The following is a 22,917-nucleotide window of genomic DNA, read 5'->3' on the forward strand; positions in this document are numbered from 1 at the left end:
TCAAATCAGAACGAGATGTCTACATTGCTGAATCCAAACACATCAATCACTCTTTGGCTGCTCGTCAAATCCATCCACTTCAGGGCTAAAAAATCATTACCAATTAATGTGATGGTGGTTGTACTTAAATGTTAGCAGAGAACAGTTTATACTTTGTGTGTTCTGTTACAGTTACCAGTAACTGTTAAAGCTTTTTACCTTTTGACTGTGCTGAAAAAAAGTGATACGAATTTAATGCTAAAAAGAAACATCAAACCTATGTAGAATTACACGTTTATGCATAAGATTCAGCTTTACTGTAGATTAGCAGTTGTGTCACTAATCCTCTTCAGCGTGTCTCCTGCTTGGCTTAAAAGGCTCGCTTGTGGCTCCCCTTTTGCGATATGCCTCTTCTTCTCTGTCACCTCTTTCATTTAACAGCAGCACTCACAGTTGTGTTTTTGGAAGACATGACTAAACGTCTCTCTCCCGCTGTCTCAGATCCAGCTGGTAGATGATGGGGCAGACACAACGTCTCCTGAGACACCTGAGCCCGGCACTGGCAAGGTTCCCAAACGAGGTGAGAACGCACACACACATCCAGATGGTCATATTTGCAGGTCGTCTTTAGTATTCTGCTGGTACTGCTTTATCAGTAAAATTAAAAAAAATGCCCAAACACAGTAAAATCCAGTCTATCCTGTCCTTATAGAGCCTGATAGTAAGTGTGCATGCCATATTTGAAACCAATAAGCAGGGTTTATTCTCACCTGCTCTCCTGCTGTAGTTTAGATAGACAGCTGAAGATCTAAGATATAAAAGCACTTTGGTACATTTAGTATCTTATTACAGGGATGCTGCCTGGTTTTACTTATGTGATGAGTGAATAACAAGTAAAAATTGTGGATTTGAATCCCACGTACGGTAAGTTAGCCACCACCAGATGTCAAAATCTTTATCGGTGGTTGTTTTAAAGTGCTTTATAGATAAAGGTGATGATCGTGCCACAGTTTAAACAATAGCTGTGTCTTTATTTAAGAGTACTTTGCTATATCTTGAGCCACCCCTCATATCTTTGTATTTGTCTTCTAAGGAGCCCGACTTTTTTGCAAATCTTTTGAGCAGTAGTTCTCCAAACTTCATTTCTCTGGCTGTTTTCAGAGGAATGTTTTTATATATTTATTTTTTTAAAGTCACGTAACACTGACCCGTAAATCGCTCAAGCATAAAAAAGGCACTTAACTTGTGTCTATGTCTCTACGCATTACAGATAACTTGGCACAGAACAAACTTTAAATTCCCATTTTATGCATGTTGTTACTAACAGCCTGTCACAAGAACATGTAATGTGCTCCACTTCTTGAATCTATATAAAATGTTAAAGATAACATAGTTTAACAGGCATAAAATTGATTTTTTTTTGCACAAATAAGGTGATTTCGAAAGACTTATTAGCTGAAAACTTGGTGTGTAGCATGTCCTTAGAAAAATTAGGAAACTGGATAAATGAAGGACAAAAGAAGTGGCAGGTCTAAAAAACATAAAACGATCTACAGCAGATTAACATTACGAGGAAATATGTTATCATGTCATGTCTTATCAAGTGAGGGAATTATGAATGTGGATCCCAATGTGGATTTGAGATCTTAACACACATATATGTGGATAACACATTATTTTCTCCCCACTAAACTCGTGATGTTTCAGTGGTAAACACTTTTTTTGTGAGATTTTTGATGGACATCTGGGCCATGAAAAGGCAGATTAAATGAGACTGGACAGTTGATTCAGATGTAACCTGGCAACAAGACACTTTTTCATTTAAAGCAGTGACGCGAAGAAAAGGCCTTGAAACGCTGAGTGCTTCTGTAAATGCTGCTATGCACCAAAATGCAAAGGGAAAGATGAGCAGTAAGTGTAGCTGACAGGTATAAGTAATAACATTCAAAAGGCTCCAGTCTATTTAGGTGAGCTACTTTTTTTTACACCCCATAAATATATTTAAAAAATGTCTGTCTCGTGTTCTGGTACCTTTTTCAGTGAGTTTTATATCCACTCTGGCTTTACCGTTATCCATTCAATGTTATTGAATTCTTATAACATGCCTTCCCAAGTCTTCCCATATTACATCTTCATATCTTCAAATATATTCAGCCTCTGTGGGTCTCAACTTTACAGTTTTCTCTTGTTTTGCCTGTTGTTGCTAATTTGCGGCAAGGCACATTGTACACATTGTACACATTGTAATTTTACCTCTGCCTTATTGCCAATATTTTCTTATTTTTAAACATGAAGGGCCTCCAAGACACAAATGAAATCAATCAGCCAACTGAAAACAAGAAAATATCGGCATTGGAACATCCGGTTCTGTCGCCCTTTCATAATAATCTCTGACACGCAAGTTTGTAAACCACAATCACATTTCTATTAGTTTTATTTTGTGTGAGTGGAAGAAAGAGACATTATTCAGATTATTACTATTACACAAATCTTCCAGGATGCAGATTTTTGTCTCTCTTACCTGCTGCTGCAGCCATTATGTGAGTTAGGGCCTTTAATTTGGAACTCTGCCAGCCTGAAAGCCAGAAAGAAAAGTTATTGTCTTACGATCTGGCTTTTGTCTGAAAGTAAATGGGGCTCTGAAAGTGACGGTGAGATCACCAGCATGCAAATAACACTTTCCCTCAATAACTTGAGTAGGGAAAAAAGGGCATGGAGAAGTGAATTTTAAATAAGGGTGCATACAGGTTTCAACAGCTGCCAGTCAGGTTTGACCATCTGGTGAATGAACAATAAATTATGTTGACTCTGTTTGCGCCATAGCCTGCTGTGGGACTTTTATAACTCTTAAAGATTTTTATCTTAATGTTCTGGGAATGTGTTTCTTCTTTATCTCGTCAGAAATCCTGGAGTCAGCCAAGTCTGCTAAACTGGTGAGTCAGATAACGCTGCACTGTGACGCAAAGTTTGCAGGAAAGCCGAGGCAAACGTGCCGCCTGACACCTGAATACACACACACCCACACTGCACGTACACACATTCATGCATACAGACTTCCACCTGCACACACACACACACACACTCACACATAGACGTACTAAAGTAAGTGCTATGTGTTGGTGTTTATTGTTTGGCGATTTGCACTCTGCAGGGAGATTCATATGTGAGATATTTAATTTATTTCTGACGGCTGCTGTTTTGTTAGGTTTTGTTAGGATCAGGTGTTTGGGGAAAGTGCCTGCAGTAGATTAACATTTAATTTGGCTTCATCATAGCATGGCTGGGAATTTAAAAGGTGATTCCTACATGAAACTAGTGTAACATAACACTGTGATGTGGTAATTAGTTTTAATTTACAATAAAAAAAATAAAGTAATGGGATTATTAAACAATATGCAATATTATATGAGGCTCTTGCATATTTACATCTGTAAATATTTCCATTTAATTCATCTTAATGCAATTACAGTTTAATCTGAGTTTACCAAATTCAGAAATGTGCTAAACCAAATTGTAGCTCTAGAGCTGAATGAGTTCTCTCTGTCCAGTAGAGGGCGCCGTTTACTCACGTAAGTCCAGTGTTACTCTGCATGTTTGGTAGACACTAAGAAAAATGTAGAAAGAATCCAGCACATCAGAGCCATGACTCAGGAGTAAAAAAGCACTGATCTAACTAATAATTTATTTAGTGTGCTTGACTTTTGCCTTCACGTCAAACTGACACTTAAATCCATTGCAGTAATTTTTCATAGGAATTGTTATATGTTTTAATAGAAATCTGGTGCTGAAGAGAAGTATACTGGTTAAATTTACCTTAAACCTGCAGTCTGTTAATATGGTGTGAGTTCACTTTTGATGAAAAGAGCAAAAGCAAACATGGTTTATGGATGTGACTATAGTGATGTATGGATATCTGGATTTAAAGGAATTTTGAGAAGTTTTGGGTTTGAATTAAACTTTAAAGTTGTACACATCAAGGAAAAAAAAATCTCTTTGCTGTTAAAGGTTAATCCACTGACAGTCCTGGATTCAAATGTCAGCATTTTGAGAGAATCTTTGCACAGGGAATAACCTGTAATGATAAGTTCACTCTGTCAAGTGGAAACCAGAACGGAGGCATTTGATTTAAAAAGTATATTCCAAATTAGTCACATTTAAATGACTTTTTTCTATGACCAGATATGTTGTTTTATTTATGCAAATTGTACGGTCATTGTAAAAAGAAAGTTAACTGTAAGGTTTCATGTATGAGGACATAATGAAAATAATCTGGTCCTTAGTAAGTGATAAAGTGAAAACAGTCACTTCAGGTTTTTGTTGCTGTTGGTGGTTTTACAAGGTACTGAATCATGGGGTGTGCTTCTGTTTTTCACAGGCTGCTTCTGATTTTTCACTCAGTTTTTGTTAAATATATTACAACTTGTACTGTGTCCTGTTTATTGTTCATCTCAGGTTGTGTTGATCTAATTTTAATACCTGGTAATGACCAGATAATCTTTTATGTCCTAATATGTAAAACCTTACCCTTGAAAGAAGTAGTACTTCATGTTTACATATACTGTATTTGTAGGATCTCATTGTTTCCATTTTTATTGCTTGTGTCATAGAAAATAGAAGAATAATTTTTTTTTGTTGACCAGCCATGGGAGAATGGCTCAAATTATTTTAATAATAGGCAATGAAAATATTTTTACACGAAAGTGTAGTTTAATGTGTTTTTAATGTGGAGAAAATGAACAAAATGAGAATGAAGAAGTGAGTATGAAGAGATTTGTGTTTGTGAAAGTTATTGAGGTCCAACACACAGGTCCAAACCACCACAGTTCCCATCACCTCTGGCATGCTGCTGACAAACTCCTGATCTTTAACCTTCACCCTCCCTCCCTCCTCCTTCCTTTCCTCGTCTCCTTACCTCCTTTGACCGACGCAGCGAGGAGTGAAACCCAAAAAGGTGCTGCATGTTTCTCTAACCTCGGTACAGTGGTAATGTTATGATGATGACCGTAGTAACCGTGGTAACCGTGGCTCTGAATGGCCTCTCTGCTGCATGGCAACAGAGCCTCACCCCTCATTTTACCCATGACTCCTCGCAGCCATCTCTGGTCTCTGTACTGAAGCGCTCTGTGTTTGTATGAATGAAAGCTGTGTCCCATCACCTCACCGCCCTCTCTGCTCTCTGTTCGGTGCAGCTCTGTCCAACATTGTCTGCTTGGTCTTCTGCTTTCTGTGCACATTCAAACATGCTAAGTTTGCTAAGTGTCCAAAGGTTTTTCAGAGGCTCTGTGAACGTGCAGTGGTTCCTGCATGGAACCATTGTTTTTTAACAATAATGGTTACCACTTACCACCTACTTCCTCTGCAAGGTTGCATCTATAAAAGTAAAATGACACACACGAGCTAACAAAAAGGACAAAAAGCAGTCCATCATTATCATGTAACTATCTTAGGCTTCTGACCAGGGATGTCAAACAGATTTTACATTATGCACCACATACAGCACTTTTTGGATGGGCCACAGTGGTGAAAATCCTCTTTGTGTCGATGTAAAGAAGTTTAACTGCACATTTAATCTCCGCAATATCAAATTAAGAAAAAGAAGTATGATTTTAACAGTATGTCTCAGGTTTTCTACATGATAAAGAAATCTGTCAACACAACTGTTACGATCTCCCCCCACCCGTTAAAGCCATGGTCTGCTGTTTGGTTTGTATGGGAGGGGAGGGTCACCTGTGTCTTACAGGCTGTAAAAGGTGTAGAAGTTGTGGCAGCATGTTACCCACACTGTCCTGTAATTGTAAAGCACAATGTTTTTGTTAATTCACAGACACACTTTTAAAAAAAATGTATAGTAGACAATGAAAAAACAGGAAATTGTCTGACTTAACTGTTTTTCTATTGGTTAATTACTTTGGTGTTGAATGAATGGCCATGGGGAGGTCTTTGTTTAGTAGGAAATGTTGTAAAAAATACTTTCAAAAATGTATATCCTCCGTCACATTCTCCAAAGACCGGCCAGATTTGAGTCTTTGCCAGGCCGTTTCTGGATCTTATGTTCTACACCTTAGCTTTGGACTTTTTGGTTGGCAATAGATATTTTTTGCAGCAGATTAATTGCATGAAATAAAAATAACTGTAAAGATCAGGACATGTTTTGGGGTTCATGGGTTTTGGTCCTGCCCTCTCATTCACTCCTATGTCACTTTTGGGATATTTCTGCTCAGTCTAGATACTAAGTTGTATATTCACGCATTTTTGATAACATTAACATATCTTGCAACCTATTATGGAAGTTAACACTTTTATATTAAACCCTGAAGTCTCTGTTTTTGTGAATGAGATGGATTAGTTCGGTTGTTGTTGAAAAGTCCAGTGATTCAGCCTTTGATTCTTGAATGAAAGCCTTACTAAATCACTTTAATTTATTACTAACTAAAGCATTAGTATTAAGAGAACAAACTAAATTAAACCAGTCTTTGGTGTGACCGTCACCAAGTTTCCAAGGTTGTTTGAAGCATCTTAGAGAACTGCAGTTCTTCTGTCTTTTCATGTAATCCTACACTGACTGCATGATGCTGACTTCACTGCTCTGTGAGGGCTGGACCATCTGTTGCACCACTCCCTATTACTCTTGTTAATAAAGGTCTTTATTAAAGACAGGGTGGTGTGTACATTATCCTGTTACACAATAATTTTGAGACCAGCCACAAAGTTAGAAAATATAATTTCCTTATAATATTGTATTTGTTCCCACACGTCTATCATGAGATCCAAGCTGGCTGTCCGCTGCTCTTTGTCATTCCTGGCTGACTCATACATGCAGGCGTTCCTTGAAAATGTCAGAATGCGACTGAGGTGAAATGAGCTGCCCTCCTGCCTGCAGTAACCTGCAGAGTATAGATTTCCCGTCAGCTCGGTTCTTCTTTATCGTCTCCTGGTCTGCATCTCCTCCTTGGCAAGCTGACTTTGAACATCAGGAGGGAACTTTAAAGCAGGAGGATCAAATGTTCAGTCACAGAGCCGGTGAAACTGAGGAAGAGTAGGAAATGTTAGACAAGACCAAAATGGAAACTCAGCGAAGGAAAAGCAAAGTAAAATGCTTTTGTACTGCTGTTCTGAAGCTTGACCCATAAGCCATTATTTTTCTCAGCTAAGGTTTTGGGCTTATTTATGCTTTCTGGACAGTAATTTTATCTCCTTTCGTTTCGTTGAAGCTGCATTGCAGTGACCTCGGAGGCAGCGATCCTCCCTCTGTGTGCTGGGAAAGCAGGAACCTGATACATCTCCACCCATCTCCGCATCCACTCTGTCTGTCGGCCGCTCTCACTCCATCGCTCTCAGAGTAGCACTTAGTCTGTGTGCTGGAGAGAATTTGAGTGGATTATGAAAAGATATGTTTAATATTTGAACAGGACAGTTTTCTCTAAGCTGCTCTGTAATAGATACTCATAAGCTGTTTTTCTTTCTGCCTCTGCTGCCTGACGTCCTGTTGCTTGTTTTGTTTTTTTCTCTCCACAATCAGATTCCTAATACTCTTAAACATCGCCCGTTTACTAAAACCTCATTGGACATTTTCTCCCCATGTTATTTTTGCCCATGACGTGAAAGTATTCGAGGTTTAAAGCTCACAACTAATCAGAGTATCTTATACTTTGTGGATTAATCCTCTTAGATATCCCTCTCTCTTCCTGCTGAGCTGTTGGTGCAGAGCAACAGATTAGTGAGGAAGGTATCACGATTGCTTCCTTAGACGGCTCTTTAGGAGACTGTCGAACTATTAAATCTCCCTTTTAAATAAAAAAAAAAATCCTTTTGCTACAGTTAATGTTACTTTTAAAGTTCGGATCTTATCTCTGGCTGTCATGATGTTTGCATTTCTGAGTTTTTATGTGAGGCTTTCTTAACCTCTGTACTCTGGGTATGTGTCTATGTAAAGCACGGTTAGGCGCAGTTCAAAAATAGCAAGACTCACTAAGAAAGGTAGACCTCATAAAGCCGCTCAGGTGTGTCCCCCACCCCCCACCCCTTTTGTTTTCATCAGCCTCATTTTAATGAACCTTTTTGAGGATCTGCCAGCGTTGCTAGGAGATAAGAGAGGCTTGCATCAGCATGGCTGCTCATTTTCCCCTCTCACCTCCATTTACAGTCCCGCCCTCCTCTCCCTCACATCATCCCTTTCCTCCCCTGTCTGTCCCCAATCACCACTTTACACCCATCCCTCCCTCCCCCTCTCCCTCCCTCCCCCCTGTCTGTCTGTGTTAGAGGTGGTGATGAGTGGGTGAGCAGCAGGGAGGGAGGAGGGCACACAGTGATGTAATGCAGGAGCAGCTGACAAATCCCAACAAGCGAGAGAGAGAAGAGGGGGGGAAATGAGACAGAGGGTTGGAGAGAGAGGTTAGGGGAGGAGAGGCGTCTCCGGTGTAGCAGGAAACGGCAGCAGGCTGGAGGCTCGTGGCAGAGGGATGTTCGAGTCCTAATCAGAGGCGAGAGCAGAAGAGAGGTGCTGACAGAGGGCGCCGGCAAATGGATTATGAGAGAAAGAGGACATAAAGGAGGACGATAGCAGGAGGAAGGGACGAACAGAAGGAGGGAGGGGGAGCCTGGGAATAAATCGCCGCGGCCATTTGCACCACTGCAGCTCCCCGGCCTGAGCCGCTGCCTGTCTGACTGTTCAGCTTCAGCTTTCCGCCTGTCTGTTCTGAACCCGCTGTCTGTGGATCTTTGCCTGTTTTATCAGCTTCCTGTTTGTGTGTGTGTGTTTGTATGTTTCTGGGTGACCGTGTGTGTGTATGTCTTCTTCCCTTGCAAAAATGATGAGACAGACTCCTGCACCCCGGAAGGTACAGAACTCCATGTGATGCTCTTTTTCTGTTGGGTTTCTTGTGTTGATGTTATCATCCTTTTCGTTTTGTTGGCAGAGCTGTTGTAAAGGTCATGTGTCCTCATTTTGTTTAAGGTGGAATTGCCTTTTTTCCCATTTTTTTCCCCAGACCATTGATATTTAATATTCCCAGCATAAAAGTAAAAGTGTTTGCAGCTCAGCTGTGCTCTTTCTTTGACTTCTAAGTTTATTTTGCCCATGTTGTCGGTAGCTGTCCATGCTTCTACATGTGTTTGCAGTTGTTGAGTTGCCTTGTATCATATTTATTGTTTTATTTAGCCTCATCATACAGAAGCTATGTCTTACTCAAGACTATACGTTGATTTCCATCACTGTTTGCAGATGTGGCAGGCAGGCAGATGTGGTTTGAGTACAGTTTGTTCTGGCAACTATAGCACAACATGGTGGTTTAAGAGGACTGACAGATCTTAGGTGGTACAGCTATAAGCTTGGGCAAGTTTCTGTTGGATGGTAGTGCTTTAATCCAATAAAGAACAATAACAAGCCAAAGCCCAGATGGAGATGGATATTGATTGAGTGTACTGAGGGCAGATAGTGGAAGATAATTGGATGCAACAGATCATTTTACATGAATATGGTAGAAAGTATACAAGTGTCTGGTCAGGCTTGGGTTAAGTTTAAATCATCATCATAGACGTACTTTAATATGAAGTGATAGTCACAAGAAAAGATTAATATTGTTAACTGTAGATTTATTGTAGCAGTGCCTGAATGCTTCAGAATTTTCTGGTATCGTCAAAGATTGTTTCCTCTGTAATTTAACACTAATTACAGGTAACAGAGACAATGGTTAATTGGTACATTTGTAATATATTAGAAATCTTTTCCATGTGCAAATCTAGACTTACTAGTCGCAAGACTTACTTCCAGGATCTTTAAAGAAAATAATTTGAACTTTAGTATGTTGTAGAAAAACAGACTATGATTTTAATCTGCTGAATAGCGACTCAGTTTCTCAGTTTCATGTCGCTGGTAAATAATTAGGTCATGTAACCTGGGCCTAGAGATCAGTCTATGAAGCCCTGATAACCTTTGGTTAGTTGGGGAAAAATGTATTTCTACCAGTCGAATGTTGGAGGTTTTTTGCTGTTAGTAGGTGAAGTTGGGTTACAGTGCTGTACCGAGCACCTCCTTGCAGACTTATGAAAGATGCCAGCTTGTCTGCATATACTCCCCAAATACTTGCTAAGCAGTCGTAAAACTACAGAGTGTAACACAAACCATAAATGGAGACCACCAAAGTAAAAGTTTTAAAATGTATTGCTTTCAATCTCTTATTTTGGAGGCATTCCCAGTTTGCATAAGTTTTACTACTGGTAGTGGTTAGATGGCAAGTGTTTGCAGACAAGTTGGTATCTTCCATGAAAACTGTAGTCGGCCGTGGTAGTCTGCTACCAAAACCAATCACAAGGGCATTTGTGTTGCAGCAACTTTGCAACTGGTTTCAAAAACCACTCTCCAACCCACTGAGGAATACACATTCCTCACAGGGGATTGTTGGCTAGTCTATAGGCCTGGGTGACTGAAGACTTGTGGACAAGTTACCAGGGAATCTATAGTTTAACTGCATTTGTCATTGTCATCCTCGAGGTAGGAAATCAAAAATAGTGTAACCCATGTGTGTTATACAGTGCAAAGTGTTTCTTTACAAGCTCAACTGCAAATCTTGTCATCCACCCTGCGGTGTAGCATGTCTGAAACACATGTTGTACCTGAATGCTGCTGTTACCTCAGCAGTATGAGTGTAGTTCGACATAGATGAAGCTAACTGAGATACAATGCGGTCATTGAGGTCACAGCGGCAGTACCAGTCAGTGTCTCTGTTGTTGCCAAGACTGTGGTCATATGGGTGGATGAGATGAGGCCCAGAGATGAGTTAAGACAATAAAGATCATTAGAGAAACAGAGCAGAGATCTGTGTAGATGTTATTATGATAGATGATAGTAATATAAGTAGGGGCGTCTTGTCAAGAAGAATACATTAACAGGGTTTCAACTGTGAGTGAAGCAGCAAATATTCAACAATGGCCTAAAGTCATATCAGCTTCATCCACTCATTCTTACTTTTTATTTTTTTGGAATCTTTCTTTACTATGACTTTGCCTTGAATTACTAACCCTGGTTGTTTGTTTCCTTCCCTTCCCTCCTCTCCTCCTGCTGCCCTTTGACCTTTACCTGCTTCCTCTCCTCTTCTTCAGACCACGGCCAGAAGGCCAAAGGTGAGCCCAGTCTTCAACATCATCAGGGTTTCCACCTTTTGTCAGCCTGCGTTATTTGAACATGCGATTATTATTTTCACTTCACGAGGCAGATCAGATTTATGCACATAACTCATAACACGAATCATATTTTTGTTCAAAAGCATAAAAGATGGTCCACTTTAATCTTACAGATTTTACACTTTTTAAAACATCTTATGTTTATGTCAACACTACATTTATTCATCTAAAGTTTGCTTTATTTCTTATTGCTTTCCATCTGCTGCACACCTTTTTTCATATATTTTTAGCACTTCTCATTTAGTATTACATCGGTATTTGTTTTCTCTATTTTAAGGTCTTAATTGTGTCTGAGGTCACTATTGAGTTCTACTGAAGAAGGGCCCATTTGTATATTTCTTTGGGAAATTTACAACAGCTAATAAACAACTCAGTCAATTTTTAGATAAACTGAAATTCTCTTTTTAAGGTCTGAAGCTAACAAAACAATGAGCATGAATAATCAAATATCTGTTAATATACTGTATAGACATTTAATATTATACAGATGTTCAGGTCTCAGCTAGTAGAATAAAAAAATGTAATGATAAATAATTTAACAATTATTTTGATGTAGGTGATTTTATAGAGAAGCTAAATCCAGCCCCAAAGTTGAGTTAAATTAAGAGCACAGTGCAAAAGTGGTGAACTTTACCCAATGTCTTTACATTTCGCTTGGAAAGAGAAAGATGTGCAGTGATTAATTAAATCATGCACAAACATGAAAGAAAATGCAGCATCTATGGCAGAGTTCGTACAATTTTAAAGACCGTGTTGTTATGACCATGTTTTATTCTTCAACATATTTATTTTATTGAGCTATACATTTTTTTTGCAGTCTGTTAGTAACAATGTGCTTAATGGTACAGTTTAAAAGTTGTCCTGTTTAATCGGGATCCTTGGAAAGAAAATATAAAGAAATGAGGGAAGACTTTTCCACAGCACTGTAACTCAGTCAGATGCAGCTATTAACATTTCTCATGGTGCTTCTTCTCATGTTGCTTGTAGACACCACATCCTGAATCACAGCTGTCAAGCCAAAAAAACCCCAACTACAATAATTAAATGCAGTCAGCTTGCAGAGGGACACCTTTTTTGGCCTCATCCACACAAATGATTTACTCTTAGCTGCTTTTTGCAAAGTGTTTCTCTCTTTTAAAAAAAAAAATGTAATTCTTGTTGTTGATTGGACTTTTTTCTCGATTCCTTCAGCAGCCCAGCCGACCTGCAGGAGGGAAGGGGGCCGCGTCTGGCTCGGCTTCAGCCTCTGCTGGGGAGATGAGCAGCAGCGAGCCCAGCACGCCGGCACAGACCCCCCTGGCTGCTCCGGTCATCCCCACCCTCCACTCCCCTGGAAACCCTCCAGCTCCCATCCCCAGCAAGGTCAGTGTGTGTCTGGATCAGAAGTTCTATTCACCCTGCGTTGGACAGATCTGATGTGTTTTACTGTTTATCTATACATTTTTCTTTTCTTTGAATGCTTATTGACCCATTATGAAGGAAGCTTCTGTGGCAGCACTTAGTCCACAACAAGTATTTATGCGAATGAGCAAAGCCTGCTTAAAAAGGCACTACCCATAGTCACATTAATTCATTCATACATTTTGTTTAGCAGGATTTAATGTACCACCACAGTCAGTGGACTCTGAGTATAACCCACACAAGCCCAGCGAAGGAGTAAAATCAGATGTGACAACGTTGTCAGTATCTCTCCTCTAAATTTAAGTGTATTTTTTGACCCAGCTGTCACTTTGTGTTGACATCATCCAGCAGAGTCAGAACGAGAGCCGAAGGCCTGAAACGCTTTTTAGGCAACGTGACAGAATTTACCTTTGTTTTTGTGAATTATCTGCCTGTTAATGTGCTGATAACAAATCAACACCAAGATTTTATCTGTGTCTCTCGTTTTCTTTTGCATATTAAGTTGTATTTAAACATCAGAGATTATCACATCAACCTTTTGTAAAAATCGCCTTCTGAGTGTGTTGTTTTTTTTTTTTGTTTTTTTTTAATGAAATGTTAAAGTCGGAATAATCAGTCTAATTGGTATTTTGTCCCCTCAGGAAGATGTCACTATGGAAACACAGGTGCAGCGAGGTGGTGTGATGTGATGTTTCTGCACTTGAAGTATTGAAGTGTTGTTCTGCTCTCACTAACGTTTTAATCAGCTGAGGCGTGGCTCCTTTTTTAACCTGTGTGTGTGCAGTGATTGTCTCTGCTGCACGTTTATCACAGGATTCAGAGAGTGTTTAGAGGAGTGTGATTATCTGTGTGTGCACACTGGATGTGTAATACAGCATGTGTGTGTGTGCGTGTGTTTTCTCTCCACAGGTGCATTTTCTGCAGGTTTAATATTTAATGCGTAAGTGCTTCTAACACAAGACTTTAAACCTGATTCACTGCTTTCGGTCTTCACTCTGAAGAATCATTAAAGAGAAATGATTCATAAAAAGAAAAGAAAATGGAAGTTTGAATCCTCCTTTTGTGTTTTAGAGAGTTTCCTCTAATATGTGTTTATTTAAATCTCACTTTTCCCCTTCATCTTGTCCATATAACTGTTACCCAGGAAGAGGAGGCGCTGCGTAATCAAGTGAAGGATCTGGAGGAGAAGCTGGAGACCCTGAAGATGAAGCGCACGGAGGACAAAGCAAAACTGAAGGAGCTGGAGAAGCACAAGATCCAGCTGGAGCAGCTGCAGGAGTGGAAGACCAAGATGCAAGAGCAGCAGGCCGAACTGCAGAAGCAGCTCAAGGAGGCCAAGAGGGTAAGGAGCCACAGATGGAGGAGGGAGGGGAGTGTAGATGCTCAGGCTCAGCTGAAAAAGTGTTAAAAAGCAGCAGTTGACTGCTAACAAAAACTATCCAGCAATTGCATTCCTTCCTTAGCTTCCAATGAACTACAAATTTAAAAATCTTATTAATTACTCTTAATTTAAGTCTGTAGGTTTTGAGATTATTGGGCCTAAACTCATCTCAACCTTTATTGCAGATTATTTATTTATTTTGGTGAAGTGTTCACAGTGTGTTTGATTAACAGCACCTGGCTGCCACATACCTTCTTACTTTCTGTAAAATTATTATTAAAGGGGAATAAGGGGAAAAGTATACGATTTGCATGCAGTTTAAATAACATGCAGTTATGTAATACTTTGTTGAAACTAAGCTTTTCTGTGTGTAGGAGGCTAAAGAAGCTCTGGAGGCAAAGGAGCGTTATATGGAGGAAATGTCGGACACAGCGGACGCCATCGAGATGGCGACGCTGGATAAGGAGATGGCTGAGGAGAGAGCAGAGTCTCTGCAGCTGGAGGTGGATTCCCTCAAGGAGAAAGTGGATGAGCTCACCATGGACCTGGAGATCCTCAAGCATGAGATTGAGGAGAAAGGTACTGAAGAGCTGATTTTATCATTGCAGATGTTGTATCCAGGCCTCATTTCTGTTAAATCAGGACATGAACAATCAATACAAATACTGAAGTTTGAGTCTGGGTTTTAAAGTATGTAAAATGAACATCAATTTAGAGTGAAAAGTTTGCAAGCTTTAATGACGAGCTTTTCTTTTTTGTATTGTTTTTGGGTTTCTGTCAGGCTCAGATGGTGCCGCCTCCAGTTACCATGTGAAACAGCTGGAGGAGCAGAACAGCAGGTTGAAGGAAGCTCTGGTCAGGTAGGTCCGCTGATGTCTTCATGAAAGCCACAATTATACTGAACTGAACTTTAATTCAGAACTTTACAAGCTCCAAAACACTGATGCGTGTTTTTGTGTCCAGGATGCGTGACCTGTCTGCGTCAGAGAAGCAGGAACACGTGAAGTTGCAGAAGCAGATGGAGAAGAAGAACGTGGAACTTGACTGTTTGAGAAGCCAGAAGGAGAAACTGCAGGAAGAGATGAAAGCGGCAGAAAAGACCATCGATGAGCTGAAAGAGCAGGTCAGTGGACCTTATGACTCAGCTGTATGTAAAGGAAGTGAAAGGTAGCTCCCCCCAGGCCTGTGATCTTTTAATTCGTGGGATGGATAACAGCAGAAAAACAACATGTGCTCTGTTTCAGGTGGATGCAGCCTTAGGCGCAGAGGAGATGGTGGAGACTCTGACAGAGAGGAACTTGGACCTGGAGGAGAAAGTCAGAGAGCTGAGAGAGACAGTCACAGATCTGGTGAGTGACAATCGCCCAGAACAAACATGGCTAAAAAAAAAATCCCAAAGTGATTTTCAGTCCATAAACACTCTGATTTATTTCTCACTATCTCGTTTTACTGCTCAGACTGGCCTACCTGCATACATTCATAGTAATAAGGTCTGAAAAAATTGAAGTATTGCTGTTTGCTGACTCATTTCATTAATAATATGGGGCCGGGGTCATTAATATGCATTTGGAGCCATCTGGTGTTTGTCATCACTGCAGCTTTTGTTGGATTAAAGTGCTCCTTTGGTGTGCACTGACCTAGAACAATGATCATATGATCCTACACAAGAAACTCGTCTGTCCTGTGCCTGTCATTAAAGAACGTTGTTTTTTCCAAGAATAAACAAAACATGAGTTTATACAAGCTGCAAAATCTCATTATTATCCCACAAGAATTAATTGATCTAGAAAAACAGAGACAGATTTCAAAAATCAAATTCAAAAAAAGGAGGTGGCCCTGATTGTTTGTGTGCACATCTCCTTTGTGCAGGAAGCTATAAATGAGATGAACGACGAGCTGCAGGAGAACGCCAGAGAGACGGAGCTGGAGCTGAGGGAGATGCTGGATCTGGGAGCAGCGAGAGTCCGAGAGGCAGAGAAACGAGTTGAAGCCGCACAGGAGACCGTAGCCGATTACCAGCAGACCATCAAGAAGTACCGCGAGCTCACAGCTCACCTACAGGTAAACATGTAGAGGAAATATGTAAAATGTGTTTTCACATCTAACCTGTTAATCACGTGTTGGTGTCCTACAGTCAGTCAGTCACGATTGTTCTCATGTGTTTGCTGCAGGAGGTGAACAGAGAGCTGACCAGCCAGCAGGAAGCCTCAGCAGAGCTGCAGCAGCAGCCGCCAGCAGAGATGTTTGATTTCAAGATTAAATTTGCAGAGACGAAGGCCTACGCCAAGGTCAGAAACAATCACAGGGTTTTGGTCTGAATAATAAGTAGCTCTCATCCTCTTTTCACGTGTTTACAGGTTTTAAATCAAAACTTCTGATTTTAACTTTGGAGCTAAACAAAACTTCTAATGTCTGTGTATGTTTTAGGCTATTGAGATGGAGCTGAGGAAGATGGAGGTGGGTCAGGCCAACAGACACGTTTCTCTTCTGACCTCCTTCATGCCAGAGTCCTTCCTCCGTCACGGTGGAGACCACGACTGCATCCTGGTGTTGTTGCTCATCCCCAGACTCATCTGCAAGGTAAAAGCCACTGCATCTTTTAGAAACTGGAGACTTGCTCTTCGTGAGGTTTAAATATGTTTTTGTAACTGTTTACATGTCTTTTAGGCCGAGCTGATCAGCAAACAGGCACAGGAGAAATTTGACCTGAATGAAAACTGTGTGGAGCGAGCCGGCTTGAAGGGAGCTTTGGGTGAGCAGCTGAGCTTCGCGGGTGGTCTCGTCTACTCGCTCAGTCTGCTGCAGGCCACGCTGCACAAATATGAGCAGTAAGTTTCACCACAGACTCTAAACTAAAGATTAACAACTATTCTATCAGTTTTTTAAGTTGTAACTGTATTTTCAGTGTTAATGTCCTGGCTGTGCCGGACGCTGTTTCACTGCTTCCAAATAAAGAATTTTTTCAGGGGTTGCTTATCATTAGAGTAACTCCTCCATACGCTCTTCTTGTGCTTGTCAGAGCTCTGTCTCAGTGCAGCGTGGAGGTCTATAAGAAGATCGGCTCTCTGTACCCAGAGATGAGCGTCCATGAGCGATCTCTGGACTTCCTTATTGACCTGCTGCACAAAGACCAGCTGGATGAGACGGTCAATGTGGAGCCGCTCACCAAGGCCATTAAATATTATCAGGTACACACAAACAAACGTAATGCGTGATTACTGCAGTTTAATATAACTGTGTTTTATTAAAACATAAAGTATTTAATGTCTAATATTCTGCCTTATTTTCATTATATTTATATTATTTATTTTTATACTATAATACATTTTCAATATGGTATATTTTTCTATATTGTATTACAAAATTCATTTGCATTATGATGAAAACATGCAATTTATACTCCTACTGCTTGTTTAATGATATTTGTCCTTTTTCAGCACCTGTACAGCATCCACCTGGCAGATCAGAATGAGGACTGCACCATGCAGCTCGCTGATCACATCAGAGTGAGTATCGACATCACCTGCAGTCTCCGAGGAATCTGTAGGAGGTTTATAAACCCCATCGGCCCTCAATCCAGCTTTGTTTCAATCTTTTTTCATGTATTTTTATTAAGATGCTTCTGTTTCTGCTGCCTAAAGAAAATAGACTTCACTGGTTACTCGTGGCTTATGTTCATGTGCAGTTTACCCAGAGTGCCTTGGACTGCATGGCTGTGGAGGTGGGTCGTCTGCGGGCATTCCTGCACGCGGGTCAGGAAAAAGCCGATCTCGCCGTGCTGCTGAAGGATCTGGAGACATCCTGTAGTGACATCAGGCAGTTCTGCAAGAAGATCCGTCGCAGAATGCCTGGAACTGACGCGCCCGGCATCCCAGCGGCACTTAGCTTCGGACAGCAGGTAACCATAGTGACCAAACCATCAAGTTAAAAAAACCCCCCCAAAACAACAAGAACCCCAGATCTATGGTGAAAGTCACAGTAAAAAAAATAAATTTTTTTAAAATCTTTTTTTCATTTCATGTTCGTTTTTACCTTTTTACCCAACAGGTGTCAGACACCCTTTCAGACTGCAGGAAACACCTGACCTGGGTGGTGGCAGTCCTGCAAGAAGTGGCAGCAGCCGGAGCTCAGATGATGTCACCTCTCGGTGACCAGGAGGGGCTGTCGGCCGTCAAACTGGAGGACGTGGCGTTCAAAGCTGGAGAACAAGTACATTACATTACATTAGTACTTAATTAATAAAGGCCAAGTGACCTGACTGAGACGTATGTCCAGGACACTGCTTAGAGTCATTTGTAATTCAGAATTGTGGCTGACAACAAAAAGTAATATTGATTTAGGTGCAAAAATTCTTTTATAGCAGAATATTTCAATTAAATGAATTAAAAACAATGCAGTGACACAGTGACAACAGTTTCCATTAGAAGTCATCTTGCAGCAGGAATTATTGGAAATTTTGCAAGCCAGCAATTTTTTGAATGAACTCAATGTGAGCTGAGAAAGTGTTTATGTAACGGAAACTATTATAAAAGTCTCACCTGCTAATCGAGGAGTTCATGCACTTTGACTTTTGTTGTGTGTCTGAGCATGTTTATGGACAACTGTTTTGACAGCCTCCTGGACAATCATACTTTCGTTTTCAGATCTATGGATCCCAGGGTGCCAACCCCTACGAGTATCTGCGACAGTCCTGTAGCATCGTCATAGCAACCATGAACAAGATGGCGACTGCTATGCAGGAGGGAGAGTATGACTCAGAGAAGCCTCAAAACAAGGTAATTAGCTCAGTCTGGGGCCACTGTGAAGGTGTGTCGGTATTTTAGTTCTGGCTTTGTGAACCCAGAATATTATTTTCATATTACTCCGTTTTTCTTCCAGAACCCTCCGCCAGTAGATGTGCGAGCGGCAGCTCTTCGAGCAGAAATCACAGATGCAGAAGGACTCGGCTTGAAGCTGGAGGACAGAGAGACGGTCATCAAGGAGCTGAAGAAGTCTCTCAAGATCAAGGTAGAGAGAAGCAGCAAATTCACTGTGAATAAAAACATTAAAAACACAGAACTGCCGAATCTTTTGTCAGGTTAGAGCTCATGCAGCTGAAATGATAGGTATGTATCTGGAGTTTATTGTGTAATCGTGTTTTCTGAACTGGTCAACGTTCACATCTGTACACACTGAGGGAATCTGCTCCAAAATATCTGAAGAAAAGTCACAAATTCTGCAGAGACACAGTGTTTTGATTTAGGGGGGTATGTGTGCTTTTTCAGGGAGAAGAGCTGAGCGAGGCGAACGTGCGTCTCAGTCTGCTAGAAAAGAAGCTGGACAGTTCATCCAAAGATGCAGACGAACGTGTTGAGAAGATCCAGACTCGACTGGATGAAGCCCAGACTCTGCTGAAGAAGAAGGAGAAGTAAGAATAAGAACACGTCTGTAGATTACTGAGATCTACAATTGTGTGATGTTGTCCTCTCCTCTGCAGAGAGTTCGAGGAGACGATGGACGCTCTGCAGGCCGACATCGATCAGCTTGAGGCAGAGAAGGCCGAACTGAAGCAGAGAATCAACAGCCAATCAAAGATGACCATCGATGGGCTGAGAGGAACCGGGCCGTCAGGAATCGCTTCCATTGTCACAGGAATGGCCGGAGGTGAGTGAAGCAGCTGCATAACATGCTCTTAGTTTGGTGGTTCTCTGGTAATAGATAAATTCCCACTTTAACTAACCTACCTGATAATCACACTGCAGGATTGATACTGAATTTTGTGGTTATATATCATTATTTTAACTCCAGTTTAATACCTTTCCTCAACAACCAATGATTCTTCTCTCCGTATAACTCTGCTTTAATTCCTCTTATTTTCACCTACTCATTCTTCAGAGGAACAAAAAGGTATCTACTTGCTTCTATTGGCATCTGATGTGATGATGCATGCTTATTTATTTTATTTTTTTACCTTTAGTGGTTCACTCGCATGATATGAGAGGAGTTAAACATGACATGCATGTGTCACTACAAATAATAATACCACTAAACCAGGACGTTGTAGCACAAGAAAGAGCTTTGAATTAAATTGAAATAAATAATCTGACGGTGGATCAAACAGCATCATATTGTTTGTGTTGTACTCAGTATCTAAAAGTCTTAGTAAACCTTGTAGGAACTCATTTTTGTGTATATGCATTGTTTTGGCATGCACACCATATCCCTCCCATGTCTTTAAGGACATCTGCTTATTATTTATGCATATGTTTGTATGCAAGTCAGTCAGAATGCACAGGAATGGCATCTGCCAAGTAAATGCAGTGGAATAAAAAGTCAAATGTATTTTTGCTTCCACCGCCGTGCACCTCTAGCATGCAAGAGGATTATTTACTTTTTCATCAGAACTCAATGTTAAAGACGAGAGTGCAAAGCTGTGGTCAGAGGGTCAAACGAATGTGAAAATACTGCCAACATTCAGGTTTAAATAAAGCTTTGGCTGCACTCAAATACTCATAAGGCGTTCCTGTTATCGTTCACAGCAAACATGGTGTCAGGTGTCGGCTCTGGATCGGGCGTTCAAGTGATCGACTCACCTCTGCTGACTCAGCAGATCGAAGCTCAGAGGCTCTGCATCAAACACCTGAAGAACGAGAACAACAGGCTGAAGGTAACGAATGCCTCTCCACCACCTCAGCATGCGACGGATGCAACAGTGAAGTCACACTTTAGAGGTCAAAGAACCTGCAGAGGCTACACAAATAACTGAAGAGTGAAATTATTCCTTCATTAAACACAACAAATATGGTAAAAAAAAAAACCAAACTTGTAGATTTTCAAAGCTGAGATTTTACTTCGACTTCCACATGGTTTGAGGCTTTTTGAGTTAAGATCACCACACCTAAAATTAGATGGATTATTTTTATTCACCATCAACATGTGTTCTCCAACAGGCGGAGAAGATGCGTGCTCAGCTCGCCTCTCTGCCTCCTCTCAATGTGACCAAGCTTCCCTCCAAAGACGGACGTCCTGAAGTGCTCTCCAGCGCCCTCTACCGTAAGACCGATCAGCTCCTTGAGACACTGCTGCAAATGAGTGCCAATGTCAAGGTGGTGGACATCACTGGAAAATCTCCTGGTATGTGACATTTCTTCCTCGAGGAAAGGAATTCATAAATATTTGACACGACAGTGTCAAAAGCAGCACAGTTAGACTGAATAACTTTTAGCTGAGTGAAGAATTAATGTGCAAAGAAAACTAAAATGTTCTCCTACCTGATATCTCACCACCAAGAGTAATTATTTTGATTAAACTGGCATTTTCCCATTTCTGTAGGCTAAAGCAGGTTAGGTAACAGGAAGTCTTCATAATATTTGCCTTGTATTGTTTGTGTTGTCTGCTAAATCTATAGAATCCTGGATGATCTTAACTTAATTACACCAGAAATCATGTGCAAATATTTAGAACTGATTGTTGGGCACTGATTTCAGAGATTTTCTCATTTTGTTTTTGCCCTGCAGTGACCCCTGGTGCTCAGCTTCTGGAACAGACAGCTAGACTGCAGTCCCTGAATGACACTCTGGACAGACTGAAGGTGCAAATAAAACACAAAGCTGTGAAGCACAGAGAGAATAAGCTGATAAAAATGCACAAAAGTTACATTAAAACATTACTGTTCAAGCTGATGCTGAACTTGAAGTACTCACCTTAGTCTTCATCTCTTCTGCTTCTGTCAGGACGAGGTAGCAGAACATGTCGTCAACCTGCAGCCCGGAGCCCGAGTCTCATCTGATTTCGCCACGTTCCCTTCGACCTCATTTGTTAAGGTAAGTCTGCTGGTCCATGCACTCTGGTAAAGCTCTGTTTTGACTTGGAGGTGGATGAATGAAAGCTTTTGGCGGTCTCACAGTAGCAACAGGGTACAAATACTTGTGAATTTAAAGTTCTAAAGCCGACTGCTTTTCTGTGTTTAGGTGAAGGAGGAGAAGAAGGGTGACACTGTGCTGGTGGGAAGGGTCATGGTGCCGTGTCCCCGCGGTCAGGAGCAGGTCCACCGCCTCGTCCTGTCACAGTCGGAGCTTTGGCGAGTTCACAGTCTGCTGCGGACCTAAACATCACATGCCCCGCCTTCCCGCCAGCCGCACCAAAACACTCCACCACCATCAGCTTTTTCTCCAGGGCCAAACAAGTCAAACCAGGAGGCTTTTTAGGTTATTAGCTATGAGATTACAACCTGCAGCTCTGGCATCAAAGTGCACAGGTGAAGGCTAAAACGTAGAAATATAGAAGTCTGAATTTGTTAGTCGACTGACAAGCAGCTTATTGGCAACTGTGTTAGTCATTGTCACATTAAGTTTTGAAGACTGAGAAGTCTTCCTCAGATTTTTAGCGTTTTTAAATGTCGAGGGTTTTCATGTGTTATTTGAATATCAGTGGAATCTACACTGATGGCTTGAAAAACATTTATTGTAATTATTCCTATTTTAAGACATTTTAAAAGAACTGAGAAAATAACTGGGGAGATTAACTACTAGTGATTACTTTCAGTCCAGGTCAGAGGCTAAAGAGAAGGACTGTTCTGTTTTTTCACACAGCCAAAATCAGACTGCACATCTTTGCACATGTGACTTGTTTCAGGCAACTCTGCATTTGACTGAGGCCTTGCTGGCTGTAAATTGGAACCTGGATGATGAGATTGTGATGCCATCCTTGTAATTTACGTCTAGATTTTGTTTTATGGCCAGAAAAACAGAGATACAAGCGACAATGCTCTTGCATGCTGCCCAGATTCACCAAATCTATGTAGTAGAAAATGAGCCAGCCTCCTCCTGCACCCTGGTGTGGTTTATATTTGGCCAGAACATTGGATGTTGTTTCATATTTCCCGTTTGCAGTTATTGCCTAACGAGATGTGAAGAATCATGAGCCTGTGCTGTAAACTTTCATGAGGTGTCACAGTGACGTTCTCCGTTTTAAGAACATTGCTGTAAAAGGAAAGAAGC

General features: G+C 41.0%; 1 protein-coding gene across 6 annotated transcripts in view; it reads left to right on the forward strand.

Moving 5' to 3' along the window:
* Positions 1–22,843, forward strand: part of LOC309696040 (dynactin subunit 1-like) — a 32,082-nt gene extending 9,239 nt beyond the window's left edge. For 3 of the 6 annotated variants that reach the window (XM_082517100.1, XM_082517101.1, XM_082517098.1), the window contains exons 3-30: positions 481–559; positions 2,881–2,912; positions 4,910–4,954; positions 8,799–8,816; positions 11,077–11,097; positions 12,349–12,519; positions 13,703–13,900; positions 14,314–14,518; positions 14,721–14,799; positions 14,903–15,062; positions 15,184–15,288; positions 15,809–16,000; positions 16,111–16,227; positions 16,367–16,519; positions 16,607–16,767; positions 16,959–17,127; positions 17,377–17,445; positions 17,625–17,837; positions 17,987–18,148; positions 18,583–18,714; positions 18,818–18,946; positions 19,204–19,346; positions 19,416–19,582; positions 20,458–20,585; positions 20,869–21,052; positions 21,436–21,509; positions 21,652–21,741; positions 21,889–22,843. In XM_082517100.1, coding sequence (XP_082373226.1) covers positions 481–559; positions 2,881–2,912; positions 4,910–4,954; positions 8,799–8,816; positions 11,077–11,097; positions 12,349–12,519; positions 13,703–13,900; positions 14,314–14,518; positions 14,721–14,799; positions 14,903–15,062; positions 15,184–15,288; positions 15,809–16,000; positions 16,111–16,227; positions 16,367–16,519; positions 16,607–16,767; positions 16,959–17,127; positions 17,377–17,445; positions 17,625–17,837; positions 17,987–18,148; positions 18,583–18,714; positions 18,818–18,946; positions 19,204–19,346; positions 19,416–19,582; positions 20,458–20,585; positions 20,869–21,052; positions 21,436–21,509; positions 21,652–21,741; positions 21,889–22,026 — 3,534 coding nt within the window. In that variant the 3' untranslated portion in view covers positions 22,027–22,843. The remainder of the gene's footprint in view (positions 1–480; positions 560–2,880; positions 2,913–4,909; positions 4,955–8,798; positions 8,817–11,076; positions 11,098–12,348; positions 12,520–13,702; positions 13,901–14,313; positions 14,519–14,720; positions 14,800–14,902; positions 15,063–15,183; positions 15,289–15,808; positions 16,001–16,110; positions 16,228–16,366; positions 16,520–16,606; positions 16,768–16,958; positions 17,128–17,376; positions 17,446–17,624; positions 17,838–17,986; positions 18,149–18,582; positions 18,715–18,817; positions 18,947–19,203; positions 19,347–19,415; positions 19,583–20,457; positions 20,586–20,868; positions 21,053–21,435; positions 21,510–21,651; positions 21,742–21,888) is intronic. The other 3 variants (XM_082517099.1, XM_082517102.1, XM_082517103.1) reach the window with 3 other exon arrangements.
* The last annotated feature ends 74 nt before the right edge of the window (positions 22,844–22,917 follow it).

The sequence above is a fragment of the Aulonocara stuartgranti genome, assembly GCF_965226115.1.
Source record: "Aulonocara stuartgranti genome assembly, chromosome: 19".
In the NCBI taxonomy this organism is placed as follows: Eukaryota; Metazoa; Chordata; class Actinopteri; order Cichliformes; family Cichlidae; genus Aulonocara; species Aulonocara stuartgranti.